The sequence below is a fragment of the Tiliqua scincoides genome, chromosome 5, assembly GCF_035046505.1.
Source record: "Tiliqua scincoides isolate rTilSci1 chromosome 5, rTilSci1.hap2, whole genome shotgun sequence".
NCBI lineage: Eukaryota > Metazoa > Chordata > Lepidosauria > Squamata > Scincidae > Tiliqua > Tiliqua scincoides.
In genome coordinates, this window is record NC_089825.1 from 30,564,178 (window position 1) to 30,586,139 (window position 21,962).

General features: G+C 41.0%; 1 protein-coding gene across 4 annotated transcripts in view; it reads left to right on the top strand.

The window, feature by feature from the left end:
• PHF14 (PHD finger protein 14) overlaps positions 1–21,962 on the top strand; it is a 157,283-nt gene that overhangs the window by 88,462 nt on the left and 46,859 nt on the right. For 2 of the 4 annotated variants that reach the window (XM_066627800.1, XM_066627803.1), the window contains exons 17-18: positions 4,971–5,088; positions 16,503–16,535. In XM_066627800.1, the coding sequence (XP_066483897.1) occupies positions 4,971–5,088; positions 16,503–16,535 (151 nt within the window). The remainder of the gene's footprint in view (positions 1–4,970; positions 5,089–16,502; positions 16,536–21,962) is intronic. The other 2 variants (XM_066627802.1, XM_066627804.1) reach the window with 1 other exon arrangement.

Sequence of the window (21,962 nt, forward strand, 5' to 3'; positions counted from 1 at the left end):
GACATGAACAGGTCAGTTGACTAGACTGCAGTAAAATAAGAATGAGGATAGATATCTCATGAAGCCCCAGAGCTTTAGTTGTGTTGTAGTTGAGCGACTGTACTGCAAGAGGCACTGGTTCTAACTTCGTAGGATGTATGTGAATAAATTACCACCCTCCAAACGAACACCAGCAAGAGTACAAGCTATTACTTGACAGGGGCGTATTGAATGTAACAGTACTTGTCTTCCACATTCAGAAGCATTCTATGTTTCTTTTTCTTGCTTCCAGTCTTATTTCAAAGCAAAGTGGGATACAGCCTATTCAAATAAAATATAATCTGTAGACTTCAGTTAGGCCATGGAAGATCAGCTTTGAAGCAGTACAGTGCAAAATTCTTGTGAATGGTAGCTGGACTTAAAATAAGCCCTCATTTTGTGTATAGCAAAAATCAGAAGTTCTCAAGAATTGGGCTGGTGTTCAGAAACAACAACAGATACTGTACGTTTGTTTTAGTTTTTTTTTTTTTTTAATTCAGTTCAAAGTTAAAATGCCATTTTTCAAAGTTTATTTTGTCATCTGCTACTTTTGTTTTCAGTCTTGTTACTGTGCCAGCATATGCAATTATACTGCTTTTTTTTGTTGACTTCAGATGGAAAGAAAATGTAATCAAGTCAGCGTCAAATTAAAACTGCTACTGAACTTCCATCCCAATCCTATCCTTGCAGCTATGCCAAAAAGGGAATGTGGGAGGGTGGGCAGAATGGAAGTCTTCAGCAGGAAAAAGGATTTAAATCCCCTTACCCTGTGTATGCCTCCTACCCTGCAATGAGTCGCTCAGACCTACACTAGTGATTTCATTAGTTCAAGTCTGAGAAGGGAAAGGGAAGGGGAGGCTCCTGCTGGAAGGGATAGGATCTGGCTGTATCCACCCCTCCCCCAGCCACCCTGTCTTAATTTATCCCACCTCCCTACCTAGTTTAGCCCCTTCCCCCTTTCCCACTGGCTTAACTGCTTCTGTGCTGCTGGATCACTTTTTACAGCTGGTGCTGCCCAGCCCCAATAGGATTGAGCCATCAGTGTAATAGGGCATCTAAGCATTTTGTGCAATGATTAAAATATATACTGTAGTTACCTTTTTAGTGTGTCTCAAATCTCAAACGTTAAAATAAAAACACATGGGGAAAAAATTAAACCAACACTGAACCATTGAGGCGTAGCAGTGTCTGTATGGTGTAGCACCAGATCTTTGTATGCTGTTATGGTAGCAGTCTGAACAGTACCTGTATTAGTGCAACAAATATTGTATTCCGTTCTGTGGTCTTCTCAGGATAAGTTACTGTTGAAGAATTTGGTCTAGAAATGATCAATACAGGACCCTTGTGGGCCTATTTATAAGGGCTGAATTCCTCTCTTGTATCAGAGTAACAGGGGTGATATAATTCTAATAAAGAGATCCCTGGCATACATCTAGTATTATATTCAGCTTATCTCAGTGGGAGCTTGAGACCTGAAACAGAAAGTAAAAGGGTCATGCATGTATCCTGCCATCATCATTGGACTAGAGCTCATTATTAAAGAAACAAGAAAGAAAAATAAAATGGCAATGCCCCAAAACGGTGTCATTGTGAAGTGGCTCCCCTACTGACACCTACTCCCAAAGCATCTGCTTCTTGATGTGCTTCGTTTTAAGGCTAGCCTTCTCAGTAACCCCTACAGTGGTGTAAAATTCTAAATTGGAATTTAAAAAGCGTTCCCAGTTATGCATTCTCATGCCAACAGCGGCAATCGTTTGATTGGAGCTAGCAGTTTGGCTTATCTTATTATGCATTCATTTTTGTAGTGCTTCAACATGTATTCAGAACTTGTAAGATTTTTTTTTTTAACCATACCTTTTGTGAATAACATTGTGGGTAGTGTTCAGTGGTACATAAGCAAGACAGGGTTTCTGGCCTGCCCCAAGTAAATTTGTGAAACTGTCTTTAAATATTGATTTATTAGTAAACTGTTTTAGGTAATTATTTCTTCTGTCGCCAAAGATGGCTGAGGCTGTCTTGTTAATGCAAAATACATTTTTAATTCTTTGGAGCTTTGATTTTTATAAATAACTGCAGTGACTTACAAACTGTAAGGCACATTTTTTCTTCAGCTCTTTATTTAGACAAGCCTAGGTTCCTCCCCGCGGCCCCCCTTTCATTCTAAGTCTTCTGCAGGCCAGCTGATAAGACTCCCTCCTGCGCAGGTAGGCGCGATGTAATGAAATTGGACGTGCGTGGTAGGCTTTGTAAATAGAATGAGATTGACCCCCCCAGCCATTATCTCATTTATCTGATTTACATTGTAAAATCAGGATCTACAGTATTGATTAGAGTATAATTAGCTAATTATGTACAGGAAAATACAGAGTTATGTGAGGTTTGAACACAGCAGGCAGAACTGTTGAAAGATTTCCAAGGGCATGAGCAGATGGAGATCACTTTATTAAAGAACAAAGCAGACGTGTTTCAGGTATGGAAGTGTCTAATCAACTTCCCTTGCTGTGCAGAAATATTTGACCTCAATTCTATTCTTTTTATTTGTGTAAAGTATTTTATATCAGCTGCTAATTTTTTTAAATTGTTATTTAACCTCTTGATCTGTGACAAATAGTGGAGGGTTTTCCATTGTTCTCCTTCCATTTACCTAGGCTATTTACAGACTTACAAACTGGAATTTAACAACTCAGGGCCCAATCCTATCCAATCTTCTAGTGCTACTGTGCCAATGGGTGTGCACTGCTTCCTGTGTTGGGGAAGCAGTCACAGAGGCCATCTCAAGCTATGGAAACATTTGTTCCCTTACCTTGGGCTGCATTGCAGCTGCACTGGTGCTGGAAAGGTGGATAGGATTGTGCAGTCAGTTGGCTTTCTGTTCAGAGGAACAAGTCTGAATTACAGAGTCATGGTCTGTTCAGGTTTCATGTGTACATACCAATGGATGGACACGCACATGAACTTACATTTTAGAAATGAGTGAATTTATTTGCTGTTTTTATGTCACAGAAGACTTAAATCTTGCAGCCTAATCCTACTAATTGCTATAGCAGCTTAAATGTGTTTATTATTGTTGTTATTAAATCACTTGTATAATGCTTTTCAACACAGTCACAACTTCATTTACATAGCAAAATATTAATTCTTGTCTTTACAAGCTTAAAAAAAGAAAATGACACAAGAGAGCAATTTAACATGGGAAAAGATGCTTTCCTGTAGTGAATAGGGACAGCTACTCTCCACTTGCTAAATATAAGTGAATTGCCACTGAAAAGCTGCCTCTTAGCCCAATTATTACCTCTAGTGCAGCACTTCTCAAACGTTTCTGTTTCCAGAGCCTTTTATACTCTTAAAAGGACCCTCAGGCAACCCCACCAGTGCATGCACGGAGTTCCAATGAGTCTCAGAGTGCCAGGTCATGCATGGAGTAGCATAGAGCCAAATCCAATGCCAAATATCAGAGAAGAGCTGGATCAAGAGGAGAATGAAGAAAGAGAACTATGAACAGGGGAAATGGGATGGATAAGCAAATGGGGCAGGGAGCAGATGGTGGCCACTTATGGTGTGCTCGTGGAGCCCCTGAAAGGGGCTGAAGGGGTCTTGGGGAGCCCTAGGATTTATAGGCACCCACTTTGAGAAACACTGGTCTGGGGTTTAAGATTGGGCATGTCAGTTACTACACCAATTCAGTGTTGTGACCTCTTTTTTCCAAGAAAGTGCCCAGCTTTCATATAGTCTATTAAAATTTATGGTTTGTCTTTTTCCCGCTTCTTCTATACAAAGTCATGTTGTATTCTCCTGGTGTAGCAGTCAAATATAATCACAGAAGTATTTGAAAGTGAGCTAATGGGGACACAGTAGCCACTGGGGACACTGATGAGGCTGGAACAGTTGTGTCCCACTTTTGAACATTACAGTCAATGTTGGATCTGGTTGAGTTATTTATTTGTTCAGTTTTTACCCAGATGGGCACACAGAGCAGCACAATTAGCACAATCCTCCCTATCTTGCGCCTAGTATTATGCACTCTAAATCTAGTCAACATTTGGAAATATGAATCTGGAAACAGACTAATATGTGACAAACTTGAGAAGCTTGTCTAAACATGTGAAAATCTTCAGCATTCTGAACTCATAATGCATGACCAGTCCATTCAAAATTCTGATTCACATTTTGACAATCTGAATTTATTTTTGAATGTTTGATTTAACCAAAACATACCACTGGTAATATTAGCTTTGTAGATAAGAAATTGCAGTTTATAAGTAGAGGTGTTTGAAAATGGTGCTATTTACTTTACTCAGAAGTAAGCCCATTGTGTTCAGTAAGCTTTAGGCTGTAAACTATCTTACTCACAGGAAACAAACTAATAAGCCAGAACAATTTTCTGCTTTCTTTAATAAAACAGAAGTTTTTTTGTAACTTAACTGTAAAGAAATGTATTGTTAATGTTGTGTTGTCCTTGATTTGAATGATCTTTATGTATTGGTAACTTACTTTAGTGTGTGCGTGGTCGGTCTGTGGAACTCCTTGCCACAGGATGTGGTGCTGGCGTCTAGCCTAGATGCCTTTAAAAGGGGATTGGACGAGTTTCTGGAGGAAAAATCCATTATGGGGTACAAGCCATGATGTGTATGCACAACCTCCTGATTTTAGGAATGGGTTAAGTCAGAATGCCAGATGTAGGGGAGAGCACCAGGATGAGGTCTCTTGTTATCTGGTGTGCTCCCTGGGGCATTTGGTGGGCCGCTGTGAGATACAGGAAGCTGGACTAGATGGGCCTATGGCCTGATCCAGTGGGGCTGTTCTTATGTTCTTATGTGTGTGTGTGTGTGTGTGTGTGTGTGTGCGTGCGCGCGTGCGCACACGTGCATTATGTGCACATTGTGATGAAATGCTGTATATCAGCTTGAAGTGGCATATTTAAAAAATGAATTTGTTTTTTGTTTCTAATGCAGGTGTGATGAATGCAGGCTCTGCTATCATTTTGGTTGTTTGGACCCTCCCTTGAAAAAGTCTCCCAAACAAACAGGCTATGGATGGATTTGTCAAGAGTGTGATTCTACATCTTCCAAAGTAAGTTAATATGAGACTTGTGAAATGCAGGGGGAAGTGAATGTTTTGAAAATATTCAATGATGAGTCGTCTTGAGTTTGTATGTGAATGCAGTGTGTGTATGTGTGTGTTGGAGTTAATTTTGTTGCTCCTAAAAGTTACGCCAAAATCATTTGTCTACCTTTGGATTTTTTTTTGTTTGCGCTTCTTAACATTTTATGATGAGGGTTTGTGGTGTATACTTTGAATAATATATTATTAAGTCATTTTACTAGAAAGAACCCAGCTTACATATAGTCTAGTTTATGGTTAATCTGTTTTCTACTACTCTGTAAAGCCATTTAAACACACACTGGGAATTTAACTGGAAAAAATGATGAATATAATTGTTGCTGAACATACCTGAGATCTCTTAATGCATGTATTTAATTTTTTTGTTACTGTTTTATATACTCGGTGATGTTGAGTGCTAAAGAACAGGCTGTTCATATGCTACTTATGTTATTATTTATTTCTAAACTTCAGATCAGTACCTATAGCAAACTGAAAAAGCAAAGGGTAAAATACAATTTTACGAAAATGAGAGGTGTATTCTAACTTAATGTATTATCTTAATTGTCATACTAATGTCCACTTACAAATGTATCAAGTCAATCTTTCTTAAGATACAAAGGATTGGCAAAGAATAATTAATTGTCCATTATGTCCTGGACATCTGACTTTTTAAAGTATCACTTCAATTAAATTGAATGTAATTAAAACTGATCTCAAATTCTGGGCTGCCCTTCAAATGAAATAGATGAACTGTAACATGATTTAAAATGATCTAGATTTAAAATGATCTAGCACAATCCTATACTGTTTACTTGGAAGTAAGTCCCAGTTTTCCATTTGAGCTTACTCCTAGGTAAATGTATTCAGGATTGCAACCCTGGTTTTTGAGTCTCACCAACAGCATTACTTCTGGAAGGCTAAATATCTTTGAGATGACTAAACCTTGGATTGTGTGCATTGTTTTTAGCATAGACTAACTTAATGGTATTTGAATGAGCAAATAATGGAAAAATTGTGACTCTGTTTAGTTACATCTCATTTGTCATTTTAAGGTAATGTTTCTTGGAAACTTTAAAAACATTTTGAAAACCACCTGTGCTATGTTGAATGTAGGGTCATCTTGGTTTTAAAATCCGGCCTTTTGAACATTTAGACATAGTGTCCCTTCTGTGTGTTTGCAAGTTTTGCAAAGACTTTGTGCTCAGTCCAGAGAATACTGGTTCCACAGGCACACAAATCTTCTTGGGTGGCTTATAGTCAGTTGTGCGTGCAGGACTCTGTAGCAATAGAATTTGGCTTTCAGTGAATGGGGAACAGCACTTACACATCTAATGACCAATTGTGCAAGACTCCTGCTTTCCAGCCCCAAGTGACAGGTGAGAAACTGAACATCTTATCAATCAGGTAGCTTTCTGTTGCTTTTTGCATGTCCATGGATCATGGCCTTGACTTGAAACTTACACAAAAAAATGTTTTGCATATAAGTTTTTTTCCCCATTTTCAGCATGGCACAGCAATTTTGTTTTCATGTTCAAGCACTGAAATAGCATTACGTTTTTGGTTCTTGCCAAAATGACATTTTCCTTTTCGTTGCAGAAATTGGATTTGAAAAGTACAATTTCCTAAAGTAAATTAATAAGGAAAAAGTTATTGTGCGGTGTAAAGTTGTCAAACATCAGCCTAGTGTAAATTCTACTCTAAATGAATGAACTCTAGCAATTATGATAGTGATTATTGTTGTGCCCAATTGCTTATTGACTAAATTTACATTGCGCTTGCTCAGTCAAGAGAAAGTAAGTTGTGCTAGGACTAGGTTCCTAGAAAGCTACCATTTGCAAGCATATAATCAAAAAAGGGTAATTGTATTTCTCTAGTTCTAATAGCTATCCTTGTTATAATCTGCCTTCATTATGCAAACATTCAGTATTGGCAGTTTATTGATTGTCCCTTGTTTCTTGATAAAATGCTGTAATTTGATTGTTTCAGATGAGGGCAAATGCTTTTATTTAGATGCAGTAAACATGATTAAAATATTGTGTCTCTCATTGATACAGCCTTCTTACCTTTTATTCATAATTTTCCATCCATGTCTCCTGCAATCTTGTCAGTTCATTTCCCCAAAGTGTAACATATTCCCATATTACCCCCAGCTGTCAAAAAATGACAGTGACTTTGCTTCAGGGCACAAGGGCAGCAGCTTTTCTGCTAGTAATAGTGTCACTTTTAAGGAATGGGTGATACTTACCACAGAGGTCTGACAAGCTTTCTCATCACAACAACACTGAAAAAAAAAATGTTTTTTTTAATACTGCATGAAACAGAATATAGCTATTTCTATAACCTTGCCTCCTTTTTTTAGAGAAGGAAAAAAAGATGACTTTGTTTTTACAGTTGGTAACTTAAAGTGGAAAAGTATAGCAAATTTTAGATCATGCTACTATCACAAGCAGCAGTTGTCAGGTGTGTATGAATCACAGCATAGTCCTGTGCATGTTTACTCTGAAGTAAGTCTCACTGTGTTTGAGAGCTGACATTTCCAAATAAGTGTGCATAAGATTGCAACTAAAATGTTCACTTCTGTACATGCTTACTCAGAGGCAAATCCTACTTGCTTCAATGGCACTTACTTCCAAGTATGTATGCATAGGATTGCAGCCAAAATTTATGAAAGTATAGCAAAGATTTCTTTAAGTGAGGTCATGTAGGCAGGCCATTTTGCTGAAAATCTTTTTAAATCAGTGTCAACAACTGAAGAGGTCCTCACCTACATGCAGTCCTGTCAGCAGTCCAGGTACACCTATATATAGAGGGAGTCTCTTTTTCTCAAGTGTTTGGCTGTGCTTTAAAAACCTTTCCCACTAATTAGCCAGTGCTTTAACCATCTAATATACAGTATGTAGCTCTGGGTAAACAACTGTTAACAATCAGCTGTTACAGGTCAGCAACTAAGAGCCCAATCCTGTGCTCAGCGGCACAACTCCAGTGCTGGGCTAGTGCAGGGTAGTCACCCAGCTTCCACGGCTCGACAGTCTCTGGATTGCTGAGCCACAGCACAGTAAGTGGGGCCAGGGGAGGCTGGCAGGGGCAGAATGAGGGCGGGGAGGAGGCGTGACACGGGGAGGGGGCGGGCTGGAGGCCTGCCGGGGGGAGGGAGGGAGGCAAGTTCACGGAGCTCTTCTCCACAGGATCCAAGGTGCTCAGGGAGGGCTCCACACCCTACACGAGTGCCTTTACATTACCACCATCCAAAGGTCGGTGGTAAAGTGAGTAGCCCCATTGTGGGGCTGCTTACCTTACCCGGGAGAAGGGGACTTTCTCTAGGCACCTCCCCGCGGTAGCCCGGGGCGCGCAGGATCCAGCAGCAGCCGTTCTCTGTGCCACCAAGGCTGGGCATCCTGGGCAGCTCAGGATTGGGCTCTTAGTTTCTCTCATAATTATTACCTGAAAGCATGGGGGGCGGGGATTTAACATATGATTTGAAGAACCTTTTCTAATCAAATTTTGATATCTAGGTTCATTGTAATAAAAAGACTTGAAATACATTTGCCCTGTAAATATATTTGCCCTATAAATACAATTCTTTCTGAATTTATTAAATTGTGAATATATATACAATTAACTACTAAGGGTCCAATCCTAAAGAGTGTGCGCCAGCTCACCGCCTGTGTGCACTGTTGCAGAGGTGCTTCAAGGCATGTTTGTGGGCCCTAGCACCAGTGGAGCTCCAGTGCTAACCCAGCGCTGGCTGGCGCTGGACTAGCGCCGATGGAGCACTGGTCACGCAGACCACCAGGCAGCAGAGAGGCAGGTGGGGGCGTGGGGGGAATTGGGGAGTTCCAGGGCGGGGGGAGGTGGAGGGAGGAGGCATGCTGGGGGGAGGGAGCAGGGCAGGAGGAAGGCAGGACCAGTGCAGCTTTACTCCACCAGATCCTGAGGGCTGGCCACCCAACATGGAGGCTCTTCATTCTTCATCGACCTTCAGGTCTTCAAAGAATCAAGAAACCCCATTGCAGGGCTACTCACCTTACCCAGGAGAAAAGGATAAAAGTCCACTTCTCCAGAGGAGGAGGTGGCGGCTGCCTGGGGCATGTTGGATGCAGCGGCAGCCATTTTCAGTGCCACTGCAGCTCTGTGCACTGAGCAGCTCAGGATTGGGCTGTCAATCTGTTATGGAATAGTTTGTGCCCACAGTGGGGAGCGCACTGGAGAGAAAGAACAGAAATTGTGCACCATGTCTTCTGGGTTGCAAAACGGACCCTCAAATCTTGTTGCTTACATCTTGTCTCATTTGGTGTAAACTGAGTGGAGACCTTATGATATCACTGGCAGCCCAAGCTACAGACCAAAGAAAACTAATCCAGCCATCCTGCTTGATAAGAGTAGCATAAGGCACTAGATGGTTTGAGATGCTTGTGGTAATTGCAGTCACAATTCTGGGGTTGTGGCTGCTGTGCTCAAACTCTTAAGACCCCTTAAGTGTGTTTACAAAGGAGTCCATCCCCTCTTAGGCCCCCTTACAGTATAGTCATTTTCCAGTTTCCAAGTGCCAGTTGTGAAATATACTCAACGTGAAACAAATTAGTTTCACCCATCATTATGATATGAAAAAGGAGAAATCTTAGGCGTCCTATTTTGCCAGTCCAGAGGACTAGGCCTTCCCAGGCCTCCCAGCTAACAGCAAAGAGTTGCAGCTACACTAGCTCAAATTGAAAGTAACAGGTATGGGGAAGGGAAGGGAAAATGTACCCTATGCCTTTACCTGGATCGTGTTTCTTGATATACCTAAGAACATAAGAACAGCCCCACTGGATTAGGCCATAGGCCCATCTAGTCCAGCTTCCTGTATCTCACAGCGGCCCACCAAATGCCCCAGGGAGCACACCAGATAACAAGAGACCTCATCCTGGTGCCCTCCCTTGCATCTGGCATTCTGACATAGCCCATTTCTAAAATCAGGAGGTTGCACATACACATCATGGCTTGTAACCCGTAATGGATTTTTTCTCCAGAAACTTGTCCAATCCCCTTTTAAAGGCATCCAGGCCAGATGCCGTCCCAACATCTTGTGGCAAGGAGTTCCACAGACCGACCACATGCTGAGTAAAGAAATATTTTCTTTTGTCTGTCCTAACTCTCCCAACACTCAATTTTAGTGGATATCCCCTGGTTCTGGTGTTATGTGAGAGTGTAAAGAGCATCTCTCTATCCACTATATCCTTCCCATGCATAATTTTGTATGTCTCAATCATGTCCCCCCTCAGCCGTCTCCTTTCTAGACTGAAGAGGCCCAAATGCCATAACCTTTCCTCATAAGGAAGGTGCCCCAGCCCAGTAATCATCTTAGTCGCTCTCTTTTGCACCTTTTCCATTTCCACAATATCCTTTTTGAGATGTGGCGACCAGAACTGGATGCAATACTCCAGGTGTGACCTTACCATAGATTTGTACAACGGCATTGTAATACTAGCCGTTTTGTTCTCAATACCCTTCCTAATAATCCCAAGCATAGAATTGGCCTTCTTCACTGCCGTCGCACACTTTGTCGACACTTTCATCGACCTGTCCTCCACCACCCCAAGATCTCTCTCCCGATCTGTCACAGACAGCTCAGAACCCATCAGCCTATATCTAAAGTTTTGATTTTTTGCCGCAATGTGCATGACTTTACACTTACTGACATTGAAGCGTATCTGCCATTTTGCTGCCCATTCTGCCAGTCTGGAGAGATCCTTCTGGAGCTCCTCACAATCACTTCTGGTCTTCACCACTCGGAAAAGTTTGGTGTCGTCTGCAAACTTAGCCACTTCACTGCTCAACCCTGTCTCCAGGTCATTTATGAAGAGGTTGAAAAGCACCGGTCCCAGGACAGATCCTTGGGGCACACCGCTTTTCACCTCTCTCCATTGTGAAAATTGCCCATTGACACCCACTCTCTGCTTCCTGGCCTCCAACCAGTTCTCAATCCATGAGAGGACCTGTCCTCTAATTCCCTGACTGTGTAGTTTTTTCAGTAGCCTTTGGTGAGGGACCGTGTCAAACGCCTTCTGAAAGTCCAGATATATAATGTCCACGGGTTCTCCCACATCCACATGCCTGTTGACCTTTTCAAAGAATTCTATAAGGTTCATGTGGCAAGACTTACCCTTACAGAAGCCATGCTGACTCTCCCTCAGCAAGGCCTGTTCGTCTATGTGTTTTGAGATCCTATCTTTGATGAAGCATTCCACCATCTTACCCGGTATAGATGTTAGGCTGACCGGCCTATAGTTTCCCGGGTCCCCCCTCTTTCCCTTTTTAAAAATAGGCGTGACATTTGCTATCCTCCAATCTTCTGGCACCATGGCCGTTTTGAGGGACAAGTTGCATACCTTAGTCAAGAGATCTGCAAGAGATCTGCAAGATCCCAAGCATAGAATTAGCCTTCTTCACTGCTGCCACACATTGGGTTTGCACTTTCATTGAGCTGTCCACCACCACCCCAAGATCTCCCTCCTGAACTGTCACAGACAGCTCAGAACCCATCAGCCTATATGTGAAGTTTTAATTTTTTTGCCCCATTGTGCATGACTTTACACTTGCTTACATTGAAACGCACCTGCCATTTTGCTGCCTATTCTGCCAGTTTGGAGAGATCCTTCTGGAGCTCCTCACAATCACTTCTGGTCTTCACCACTCAGAAAAGTTTGGTGTCGTCTGCAAACTTGGCCACCTCACTGCTCAACCCTGTCTCCAGGTCATTTATGAAGAGGTTGAAAAGCACCAGTCCGAGGACAGATCCTTGGGGCACACCACTTTTCAACTCTCTCCATTGTGAAAATTACCCATTGACACTCACTCTCTGTTTCCTGGTCTTCAACCAGTTCTCAATCCAGGAGAGGACCTACCTTCTAATTCTCTGACTGTGGAGTTTTTTCAGTAGCCTTTTGTGAGGGACCATGTTGAACGCCTTCTGAAAGTCCAGATATATAATGTCCACAGGTTCTCCCGCATCCACATGCCTGTTGACCTTTTCAAAGAATTCTAAAAGGTTCGTGAGGCAAGACTTACCCTTACAGAAGCCATACTGATTATCTCTCAGCAAGGCTTGTTCGTCTATGTGTTTTGAGATTCTATCTTTGATGAGGCATTCCACCATCTTACCCGGTATAGATGTTAGGCTGATGGCCTATAGTTTCCCAGGTCCCCCCTCTTTCCCTTTTTAAAAATCGGTGTGACATTTGCTATCCTCCAATCTTCTGGCACCATGGCTGTTTTGAGGGATAAGCTGCATAATACATAGATTTCATTTAATTTTTTTTCTCATTTGTTTTCATTCACATGTTTTGACTTAGAATAATTTAGGCATTGTTGGTTTATTATTTTATTCCATTGCCTTTTTAAAAACTTTTTAAGGGAATGGAAATTGTTGTGAAGTGTTCCACCAATTCTGCATCTAGTCAAAATACATACAGCACACATTTTCAAAATAGTTTAAAAGTCAAAAGATAGTGATCTTGCAAATCAATACAATCAAGCCAATGTTTTGATGTATGTAGTATTTATCATATACATATTTATCATATTTAAAAGATAGTAACCATGGGGGGAAAATGATTTCTGAGTCAGTTTGCTTTTTTTGATTTTTCATTAAAAAGTAACTTCCTATATCCCAGTATGTATTTCGATAAAGTGGAAATCATGTTGTTCTTATACTCACAGACAGAGTAAAGGAGCAGCTGAGGAATGAAACAGAGATCCATGCATCAATTTCTACACCACCTAGTCCCATATCACTGTTGCCATGTTACTTGAAAGCATCCATTCAAATTCATTTCATGTGTGCTGCCCATATATTTTAATTTTTTTAAGAAAGATGATGTCTAACTTGCAAAGTGTTGAATAGTAAGTCATTCTGCTACCGCAGATATAGCCTCCCCATTGTTGCCAATGTAACCCTAGTACAATTGTCTTTTCAAATCCAGTTGAATAAGAAGACTACTATAGATCATCTCATAAGTCTGAATCTTTCCTGGACAGAAACAGTTGGGGTGTTTCAAAGGAGTAAAACATGCAATTTGGAACAGAGTAACACTCATGGATTCTATTTTTTGACTAAGAAAGACAATTTTACAGAGTGACTTGTCATTTTCTGATTCAATCCCGATTTGGTTGGCAGCCTTCAGTCTGGTAAGACTATGGTATAAGCCTACAGTACCCGGTATTCCCAGGCAGTCTTCCATCCAAGTAGTAACCAGGCCTGACCCTGCTTAGCTTCCAAGATCAGGCATCTGCAGGGTAACAGTTGCTGCTCTAAGGTAATCTCTAATCACAATTATCAGTGAAGCCTAAACAGGCTTGGTTTCAAAGATGAAACAAGTTGAGGCTCCTTCAGACCATTATCTGAGAATATAGGATGCTTGTTAAAACAAGGAATAGCTGGTGGTCCATGGGGAAGATTACTTAGCTTAGGATAGGTATTGTGCGCAATCAGGATCATGGGACATTTCTTGAGGAAATAGTGTAATTCATCCTTTTTTTCTTTTCTTTTTTTCTCAACACCTCATATTAAAAGTAAAAAGCACCTGCCAGCCATGTGCACAGTTGAAAACCAGCCAGGGATGAAATATCCTGTATACCTAGGTTTGCCACTGGATCCACCTCTCCCCACCCCCTTTCCGTCCCTCCCCACTCAGTTTCACCATCTCCCTGCCCGCCTCCTTTACTGGCACAGTGGGAACCACATTGCAGCACTTCTGTAGCTTGCAGCATGTGCCAAATGGCCACCAGAAGAGCACTGCGTGCACCATCAACAACCATTTTGCAACACTGAAAATACCTTCTACTGTTGCAACATACTCCACCTGGCAGCCCAATCCTCAGTAGGACTGGGTTGTAGGAGTTGTCTAAACAAATAGTACTAACTTTTATACATTCTTTTCCATAGGCCAATGGACATTTTTTCATAAGTTCTGTGAATGGGAAAATTTGTCCTAGTTATTCATCTGACATCTCAGGGTGTACAACACTCACTGCATATGTTTCCCATAAAGTGGTCATGTATTAGTGCTGGTTGGTGACAAAAAACTACCTTGGAATTGGCGTATGGTCAATTTCCAAAATCCTGACCACAGCTAAGTTGGACAGAGTACCTTACCTGGTGTAGCCTATACTAGGTAGTAATTTGTACTGACAAGCCCATCTCTGGTTTAACCAAGTGTTATCCAATGTGGGTGCCTACATTTGTACTTCCTTATCCTGACCTAGAACATTATCTGAGGCATGGAATATGTAGCATGAGAGAGTTAATTTAGGGAACTTGAACCCTACATTGGTGTGGAAAGCTGGCAATAAGCCTAGTACAGCTCCACAAAGCAATTAAAAATGTCATTCCAGTGTTTGAAAATATGTCAGGGAAACACTAATGTGGCCAAATTACAAGTTTCAATATTGCAATGTGTCCAAATCCTGCAATATTCATGGTATACAATTGTCAAAAGTACTCTCTAATTGTTTTGAAGAGTCCTGTGGACCTAGGTATCGGCATACTTGCACATTTTTCTGCTGCCATCAGAATGGCCACTTTTTGAAAATATGCTTCGTAGACATAGTGGTTCTGTTTTTTTTCAAAGTGGGGTACCCAGAAAAGAAATGAAAGTTATCAGTAAATACAGTCGACCCTCAGCATCCACGGGGTTTACTGGATGTGACCAGAAGGTGCTTCTAGTCACATCTAGGCGGTCAGGCAGTGCCCTCCAGCGCAAGTTCAGAGCCCACGCCGAGTCAAATCCATGGTTCCGAACCTTTTGAACTTACAGCAGAACCAACACACTGTTTGCACAAAGAAAAATTTCAAATTCTTTCTCGGTGGCCTAAATGCCACATGATGTCTAAGAACCCAGTCTTGAGCTCAGCGCTTCGGCTTTCTGCTGGAGCGCACTTTTGCAAATTTTCCATAAGGCACGTCTGCGAGGCTTACTGCTGGCACTTGGCTGGCGCTGGGCTAGCGCTGGACAGGTGCCCGTCCTCCACTGCTTGGCGGTCTCACAGTAATAAAGAACCCCTTTCTCTCCTTCTTTGGGATCAGCTGGAATACATTTTGCCTCACCAGTGAGGATGTGTAATGTAAGAGTTCTGTAAATTACTGTAAGAGTTATTTGAGAGGAATCTTTCTAGTTATGGCCAGCCTGATCATGTGATTTTCAGTGAGGTCAGCACAGAGGCAGGACTGATGTAAACCTGCTCTCCTATATTCCACAGCCAGGTTGAATGCCAATTCATATGTTTGTTTTTAAAATTGACCTCCCCTTCCTATTAAAAAACAGGTACAAGGCTGCTTGCAATGAGAAATAAGAATAAAAACAGACAAAAATTACACAAAACTACATAACTTATCTTCATGGGGGATAATGTGTATTATAGTCCTTGAATTGTATTGGCCTCTAGGACAGAGGTTCTCAAACTCTGAGGGAGCTTTACTCCCTCAGTAAGTTCTTGCAGGGGAGGGGCTAAGGCAGCGAAGTGATCCCCAGGATCACGTCGCTAAGGGGGGCGAGGGGGGTGCTTTGCACTCACATTATGTAGGCAGGGCTGCAGCAGGTTGCAAGAGGTGCAGGGAGCCCTACACAGCACTCCCCGAGGCTTGGAATGTTCACTAAAAGCAGGCTCAAAGCACCTCCTGCAAAATGGAAGTGCTTTGCACCCGCTTTTAGCAAATGTTCCAAGCCTCCGGGAGCACTGTGCAGGGCTGCGCAGGGCTCCCTGCACCTCCTGCAGCCTGCTGCAGCCCTGGCTTCTTGAAGTAAGCGCAAAGCACCCCTCCCCCCGCCCCCCTTAATGACGAGATCCTGGAGATCGCATCGCTGCCTCCCTCTCCTTCCCCCGCCCCTTAAAGGGACGGGGGAAGCGTTATATGAACTGGTGGGTCATGACCCACCAGTTTGAGAACCACTGCTCTAGGATATGGGAACCAGCTCCCCTTCTTCAACAATCATAAGACACCCTTGGTGGGAGAACTTTGACTTATTTCTGGCCAACAGAGAACTATTTTCACTTCTAGATGCACACTCAGCAGACACATTTAATGTCTTTTTGGGAGGTTTGTTTTTGGTAGGGGAAAAAAATCTCTATGGCAATGGCTGCTTTCTTGTCATTTTATCTGACAATTGATATGATCGTTCTTTCATGCTATGATATATTGGGATGGAACATTTATTTTCTTCCTATTATTCTGTCTAATAGTGCTTCACTACTTTAGGATCTTGATGTTTTGCTCGGAGCTGATGAAGTATGTGCTTTACTCTCTCTCCTATTGAAATCAATGCAGCTTTATAAGTGCTTAACTGGATCTTGCCCTGTGCTTTTCACTTCTACTAACTGCAAAATACCTTATGTGTTAAATATAGGGTGAAGTGGATGGAATGAAAAACAAGTATCAGGTAACTGTTAAAACATGTAACATTAGATATCTATTATGCGATGTAAAAGAGAGCAATTGTTGGCAAAGTTATATACATTGACTTCAGCGTGAATGCCTAAGTAGTTCTAAAAAATAATGCTAATGAGCATTAATCGAATTGTAATTTTGCATTATGGTAGTATAAATGTGCTATGTAAGAGCACAGATCCTTGAGATAATCAATCAATCAATCAATCAATCAATCAACAGTATTTATATACCGCTTTTCAACTAAAAGTTCACAAAGCGGTTTACAGAGAAAAATCAAATAACTAAATGGCGTATGTAGGGCAGTTTGGTGCCAAGAAGCAATTGGATTGAGCTAAGTGAGAACACGTTGCACCTTTTTAGTACCAGCACAGAAGTTACATTTCACAACAGGGTGGCATGGGCCAAGTCAGAATGAAAGCACTTCTTACCTATATCAGGTAAAATAAGAAGAATGAACACCAGGCAGTGGTGAGGACAGGCCCATGTTTCCTATTCTTTGGCAGGTCCTTGGATTTGTGTTTTAAATGTATCATAAGACTTTTAGGAAGCCCCTCCCTCCAAAGGTTCATAGATCATTTATCTAACACATACCAACTAAGGATTTGATAGGTCATTAGCTGGTCATGTCCCACACCAAATTGAACTGAAGACTTGACAACCCAATAGTTGCTAGTAGAGTGGCAGTTCAGAGTGCTCTGATCTGTCAAAGAAAGCTGACAGTTTTCAAACCTGCCACGTAGCAGTGCCTAGTAAATTATTTCAGGGATGTCATAAATGGATCTTTTGTTGGAGAACTCATTTGACCAAAATGAAATCACTGCTAGAATGTAGAAGAATTTCAGTAGTTAATTCCTGTTGTATATCCAGCTCATGGCAATCTTCAGCACACCAGTGTTTCCTATGTATATGTTTAAGACAAACCTGTCACTTCTCCTTTCTCTTAGTGATATGCTACCTAAATACACATGCGCAGATTCCTTTGAGAAGTGGACACTCCTTTACAGTTGTCTCAGTGACTATATGCTTATCTGTCACTGAGAGAACTGTAAAGGAATGTTCAGGTCATCTGTAATTCTATCTGGTGGTGTGATGTGAATTCCTGATGACAAATTCAGAAGTAGACCTAGTAGGTGTGCTAGCCATGGAGCAGTGCTTCCAATCAGGGAGCAAGGTGTGCTTGAGCAGCTGCCTGATCCTTAAAAGAGGCATGGTTTGGGTAAGGAGAGTGCAGAGTGAAACTCCAACTGTGGCCTAAGCTGCCCACTGCTGCTAATTCTGGTGGCATTGGTAGTACAAGATGTGGTGCCTGTAAAAGATGGTGCTTGGGATTAATAGTACTTGAAAAAAACAAAAAACCAAGCATGAGAGGTCCTGTCATGGAAGCCCATTCCATCTACAGAAAATAGGTTTAATAGACCTATTCATTTATTTTACTAAGTTGAATTTCCAGTGTATTCAAAAATTCTCCAAATGCATTAAGGGAAGCACTGCAGTTTAGTTTGTTAGCTGTGCCCATAAAGGAAAAACATCAATGGTGGGCATGAGGGAGGCCCATCATGGCTCTGACAGTCTATTCCAGAAAGATTCTTTTCCTTCAAAACAGCTTAGGATATAGATCACAAATTACGTCACTTGAAATTTTTTTTTAAATTGTGCTGACCTTGAAATTTGACTCCTTGTAATTCTCTAGAGCAGTGTTTCTCAAACTGTGGGTTGGGACCCACTAGGTGGGTTGCAAGCCAATTTCAGTTGGGTCCCCATTCATTTCAATATTTTATTTTTAATATATTATACTTGATGCTTCCATGGTATGTGACTGCATTTGGGGAAATGTTACAGACCTGTACTTTTAAAAGGCTACTATGTATATTCTTTTAACAATGATAGTAAATGGGACTTACTTCTGGGTAAGTGTGGGTAGGATTGGAGCCTAGGATTGTTAAAAATTTTCCTGCTTGTTGATGTCACTTCTGGTCATGATATCACTTCCAGTGGGTCCTGACAGATTCTCATTCTAAAAAGTGGGTCCCGGTGCTAAATGTGTGAGAACCACTGCACTAGAGTAAGAGTATAAATGTGGACTGGATTGACACTTTGCTAATTGAGACTCTAGATCAGAGATGTCAAACTCATTTCATACAGCAGGTCAAATAGCATTCATGGCAGCTTTTGAGGGCCACAAGTGATGTGTTCAGCAGATGATGGCCAGAAATAAGCCCCTTGTTGTCAAGTCAAGTAGAAACTCATTAGCTGCAAATGGCAGAAGAGAAAATATGCAAATCTTGATCATATTTTCAAAGTATGGGAGATCCCAGTTATCAAGTGGGCCGTCCTTTCAGTAGTGCTGGCAAGGTGTCACTTTGCAGCTCAGCAACTGAGAGCTGGTCTGAAAAGTGTCCCCTCGGGGTGGTTCTGGGAGAACCCAATTATTTAGTATTATTAAGCAAGTGTATTTGATTTATTTGAATATTATCAAATGATAAATGTAATTGTCAGCTAACAGTATTTGTATTTTAGACAGTACTTGGTTTTCCAAGAATAAACACTTCTTTGGTGTTGGTTTCTCCCAATGAGAAATGATCAAAGAATTTATTATTACATTGGTGAAAAATGGAGAGGGGACTGAATGAAATTCATAATTAAAGGTTTATACATCAAATAACACGTGAGTGTGGGGTCTGTGTGTATATTTCTTTATCTATCTATTTAAACATTAAAACAATATAGAGAGAGATTAAATGCCATTTTGCTGCAAAGGAATATATTTCCCTAACTATACGTTTCAGAAAGACCTATTGCCTATTAAGATATTGGCTGAACAGTTGGCAATATATATAGCAGTGGACTTTAAGAATTTTTTCCCCACATTTTTTTAATACCCTTCTTCCAAAAGCTTAGGGTAGTGTAGTATACACGGTTCTTTACCTACTTATAATTCGTTTATAAGTTCACTTATAAGTATTCACTTATAATTCGCTTATAAGTATAATTTGCCAATCAAGTTGAGTAGAACAAACAGCACGACCGAAAAGCACAGAGACCAAAAGCGCAACTTTTCGTCCTGGGCCTTAAGTTGTTGATCCAATCTATTCATTGTTCCCAATTTCCTGATACAAATCTTCACCCTTGTTACTTACCATGGAGCCTGTAAGTTACTTTAATTTACATCTTTTTGCCTTGGGTTGTTGCCTTAGATGTATGCCATCTGTGGCCAGCTGCTCTTCCTCATCCTATTTGTATAGAATTATATCTAAAGTTTTCAAAGGAAAGACATTTATTTTGAAGGGAGGGAACCATTGGATGTAATCCACTATTAAGGAAAATGACTTCCTCAAGAGGGCATCACGTGCATAGCTGTTCATTCATCAAGTTTAATAGATAAACTAGAAAAGGCATTCAAATCCTCTCCTTTAATTGACTTGCTTGGAAGATGCTTTAGTTTACATGCTTTTAAATTAGTGTACTCATAATTAAGGTCTCATGCTGATAATAGAATGATAAAGAAATTTGCCAACCAATTGTAGTTCACCATTACCACTTTCTATTAACAGCCTGTGATTGCAAAGTTTGGTTATTATTTACTTAATTACTAGAGTACATATTGACTTTTAATAGAATAAGATTTTGGAAAAAATAGATTTGACTCTATTGCTCCTCAAAAACTGTTAATTGCTACAAAACTTTTTCTAAAATATACACAACATTAATAGTCTTTCCAAGTGTTAGGCTTTCAAAGGTGCATGTTTGGGAAAGCATAGGAAGAGGCAAATGTGCATTCAAGGGAATTCCAGAATGTTAGATCTCACAAAGCATCCCAGGAAAGAGTCCTAAAACATGTCATTATAGCCATTTTTTAAAACTGTCATCTCTGTTTGTAAGTGTAGTGCATAGTGCCTAACTTCTGGTTCTTAAGACTAGACCAACATTGCTCCTTGGCATCCAAACTACAGTCTAGTTTGTGTTCAAAACTATGCAGTTGAGATCCCTTTGCTCTCAGATTGATCTGATCTGAGTGCCATAGTTTCACTATCAGTTGTTACTCTGGATTATCTAGGGCAGTGGTTCTCAAACTTTTTTGTCTGGTGGCTCCCTTGACTTACTAGGCTATTGGCCATGGCTTCCCATTAGGGCTACAATCCTATACATTGCAAGGATGTATTTTTTTGCAAGAATTCCGCAGCTTCCCAGGCTGGTTTCCGCAGATCTCCGGGGAACCACAGCTCACAGTTAGGGAACTATTGATCCTAGGAGATGGATGCAAGAAGGATCAAGACACTGCAATATGGATAACACAAGTAGTGACTAGCCAAATAGACTGACTTGGTTTCATCTGTATGGATGTAAACATGTCGAGTTTGTATCCAAATAAAAGGTGTGAATCTAAATCCAAAACTGATTCCCCACCCCCAGCTGTTTGTAAAAGCTTGGTGATATAGCAGATTTTGTGCTATCAGCTGCCTAATGTAGTAGGAAGGTAGGTCTAGTAGAAGGGAAAAGAGCCTCATGTACTTGAATTCCTTCATTTTTACTCCTCTTGACAGCTTCTTGCTTTTGAAAAGTTGGTTCCACAAATAGTTAACATGAGAATATAATTTTAAGTGTATTTAATTTTAACTCTCCCATGAGATTGCACAAATATTTTGTGACTTTTTTGTAGCTGGCTTTAAAAATATCTTCTCTAAATCCTGAAAACGTATGCTGCATTGTTAAATTCTGGCAGCAATTAAGTTTATCTCTGGCTTTTTACTAAACATATCTTTGGTAAAGGATGAAAGTGATTATGTGGTTCAGTGGTTTGAAAACTCCTTTGGGTATGTTTGGAGTGTATTGCATATTTTGCATCTCCTGCTTTGAAAAGTTTATATGCACCAAATAGCATCAAAAATGGCATCAGGTGGGGAACCCTTGTAGTACTTACAGTCCAACTCTAACCAACTTTCCAGCTCTGATGCAGCCGCAATGCAACTCCAAAGTGAGGAAACAAGCGTTCCCTTTCTTTGAGGAGGCTTCTGTGATTGTCTCCCACCCACAGGATGCAACACACGCCATATTGACACAGCTATATCAGCGCTGGAAAGTTGGCTATGATTGGGCTGTTTGTGGTCACAAGTTACTGCCTTAGCAGTTTCTTACTTAAAATGTAACTTGAGTAGCAGACTGAAGGCCAAATCCTAACCAATTTTCCAGTGCAGGTGCAGCTGTGCCATGGGGAGCAACCTGTGGTGGGGAGGAAATCACAGAGCCTTCCTCAAGGTATGGGAACATTTGTTCTCTTACCTTTAGGCTGCATTGCGGCCGCACCAGTGTTGGAAATTTGGATAGGATTGGGCCCTGAAGCATCAAGTGCTTCAATAATAAGATATTTACAAATTGCTTACATTAAAAGTTCACATGAGTAATGTTGCCTCAAGGTACG